Genomic DNA, 2,271 nt, shown 5'->3' with positions numbered 1-2,271 from the left:
CGACCCGCGCCCGCGCCGGTACAGCAGTCGTGTCTTGATCATTCGCCGCGAAGCCCGTGTCGCTTGTCTATAATATTTACCTACTTCGCAACTGTCGTGTCGTAATATCTGTACCTCTAATTACTGTGTTTTCTCCTTCTTTCTATATTGTAATGGTTAACTTCATGTGTATCAGTCTACTTAATGTGTGTGTGAATTGTTAAAGTATATTAAACTGTCATAGTGTTAGAATTGAATTAGTTTTATTAAATCGCCATCAATACCACCATATCACTACTGATAGCCACCCAACGACCATAACTGGTGACCCCTGAAGAACACAAGTATACCAGATAATCCAGGTACAACTATGAGTGATAGCAGTGAATCTGTAACAGATGTTGGTTCGCGTAAGGACGACAACGTGACAACGCGACGAACTCGACGAGTGCGCGTTTCCACTGAGCGTGAAAATAAAGGAATGCAGATTATAAAAATTAAAGTTCCCCCGTTCTCACCCGAGGATCCGGAATTATGGTTTGCACTTCTAGAAGGTCAGTTTCTAAGCCACTTTATTACTGATGACGTCACAAAATTTTATAATGTGACAAATAATTTAGACGTTCAGTTTGCAAAACATGTGAAGGATGTAATTATTAACCCTCCACCTAACAATAAGTACGACAAGATTAAGACAGAGCTTATTAAGCGCTTATCCGCTTCGCACGAGAAAAAGGTTAAGCAATTGTTGACGCACGAGGAGCTCGGTGATAGAAAACCTTCACAATTTCTGCGACATTTGCAAGACTTGGCTGGCCCTTCTGTACCTGATGACTTTCTCAAATCCATGTGGTCCAACCGACTCCCGCACAATATCCAAACAGTACTGGCGTCACAACAAACCCAATCTCTGGAGCAGCTGGCAGACCTGGCAGACCGTATCCATGAGCTCACGTCACCATGTAAGGTCGCCGCTGCTTCCTCAACCAGGGCATATACATCGAACCAGTCAGATGAGATTGCGGAGTTAAAGAAGATGGTTCAGCACCTGACTCTTAAGCTGGAAGAGCACACTAAGATTTCTTGCTATTCTATGGACCGCTCGAGACCACGTGACCGTCGCCGCTCATCATCGCGACACCGGAACCGGTCAGAATCCAGTTATCGCAAGTTCCCTGTATGCTGGTACCATAGCAAGTTCGGAGCACAGGCGCATAAGTGCCTGAAACCATGCGACTACAACAAGGCGGGAAACGCCGCTGGCAGTCGGTAGTGGCGACAAACGACTGTCCATCTTATAAGGGTCGCCTCTTCATCACCGACCGCAATATGAATGTCCAGGTTCTGGTGGACACCGGCAGTGATCTTTGTGTCTACCCTCTCTCTGCGCTTCGTGAACGTCGAGCCAAAAGTAGCTTCGAGCTCACCGCGGCCAACGGGTCTGTTATAGATACATTTGGTTTTATTGAGCTCAACTTAAATCTAGGCTTACGGCGCAATTTTCCATGGAGATTTATTGTAGCTAATGTAACCAAGCCAATTATAGGCGTTGATTTTCTTGGTTTTTATAATTTAATAGTAGATTGCCGACATCAACGCTTACTAGACAATACTACAACCTTGTCAGCAAATGCTTGTATTGCTAATAATAATGTGTTTTCTGTTAAAGTTCCAACAGGCGACACGCGCTTTCACGCTATTTTGAGTAAGTATCCGGAAATCACACGCCCCGCAGGTACGCCGGCGTCTCCAAAGCACAATACGGTACACCACATTAGGACCACACCCGGCCCTCCTATTTCATGTACCCCTCGCAGACTGGCACCGGATAAACTAAAAATCGCCAAGCAGGAGTTTGAACTCATGCTTAGCAATGGTACAGCGCGTCCCTCTGATAGTCCCTGGTCTTCTCCCTTACACCTTGCACCCAAGAAGGAAAACGGCTGGCGACCTTGTGGTGATTATAGGATGCTTAATTCACGGACCATACCTGACCGTTATCCTATTAAGCACATCCATGACTTCACCCACGCTATTTCTGGATGTACTGTCTTCTCGACAATTGACTTAATGAAGGCCTATAATCAGATTCCCGTTTTTAAGGAGGATATACCGAAAACCGCGATCACTACTCCCTTTGGCTTGTATGAATTTCCCTTTATGACCTTTGGTCTAAGGAATGCTGGTCAAACTTTCCAAAGGTTTGTTGATGAAATGACGAGAGGCCTCGACTTTTGCTACTGTTTCCTTGATGATTACTTAGTCTTTTCAAGGAGCGAAGCCGAGCACGAA

The 2,271-nt window shown here is 45.4% G+C and overlaps 1 protein-coding gene across 1 annotated transcript; it reads left to right on the top strand.

Annotated features, from left to right (window-relative positions):
• Window positions 1-349: 349 nt before the first annotated feature.
• On the top strand, window positions 350-1,252 carry LOC126965569 (uncharacterized). Its single transcript, XM_050809207.1, has one exon. The coding sequence runs from the start codon at window positions 350-352 to the stop codon at window positions 1,250-1,252; it is 903 nt and encodes a 300-aa protein (XP_050665164.1).
• Window positions 1,253-2,271: the final 1,019 nt, after the last annotated feature.

Source organism: Leptidea sinapis, chromosome 8 (genome assembly GCF_905404315.1).
Source record: "Leptidea sinapis chromosome 8, ilLepSina1.1, whole genome shotgun sequence".
Taxonomy (NCBI): Eukaryota; Metazoa; Arthropoda; class Insecta; order Lepidoptera; family Pieridae; genus Leptidea; species Leptidea sinapis.
The sequence above is the reverse complement of the archived record's forward strand: the minus strand, read 5'-3'. Positions and strand labels throughout refer to the sequence as shown.

Bases quoted from the DNA above. Each gene is read 5' to 3' on its own strand.
- LOC126965569 (XM_050809207.1), top strand. From the start codon at position 350: ATGAGTGATAGCAGTGAATCTGTAACAGATGTTGGTTCGCGTAAGGAC.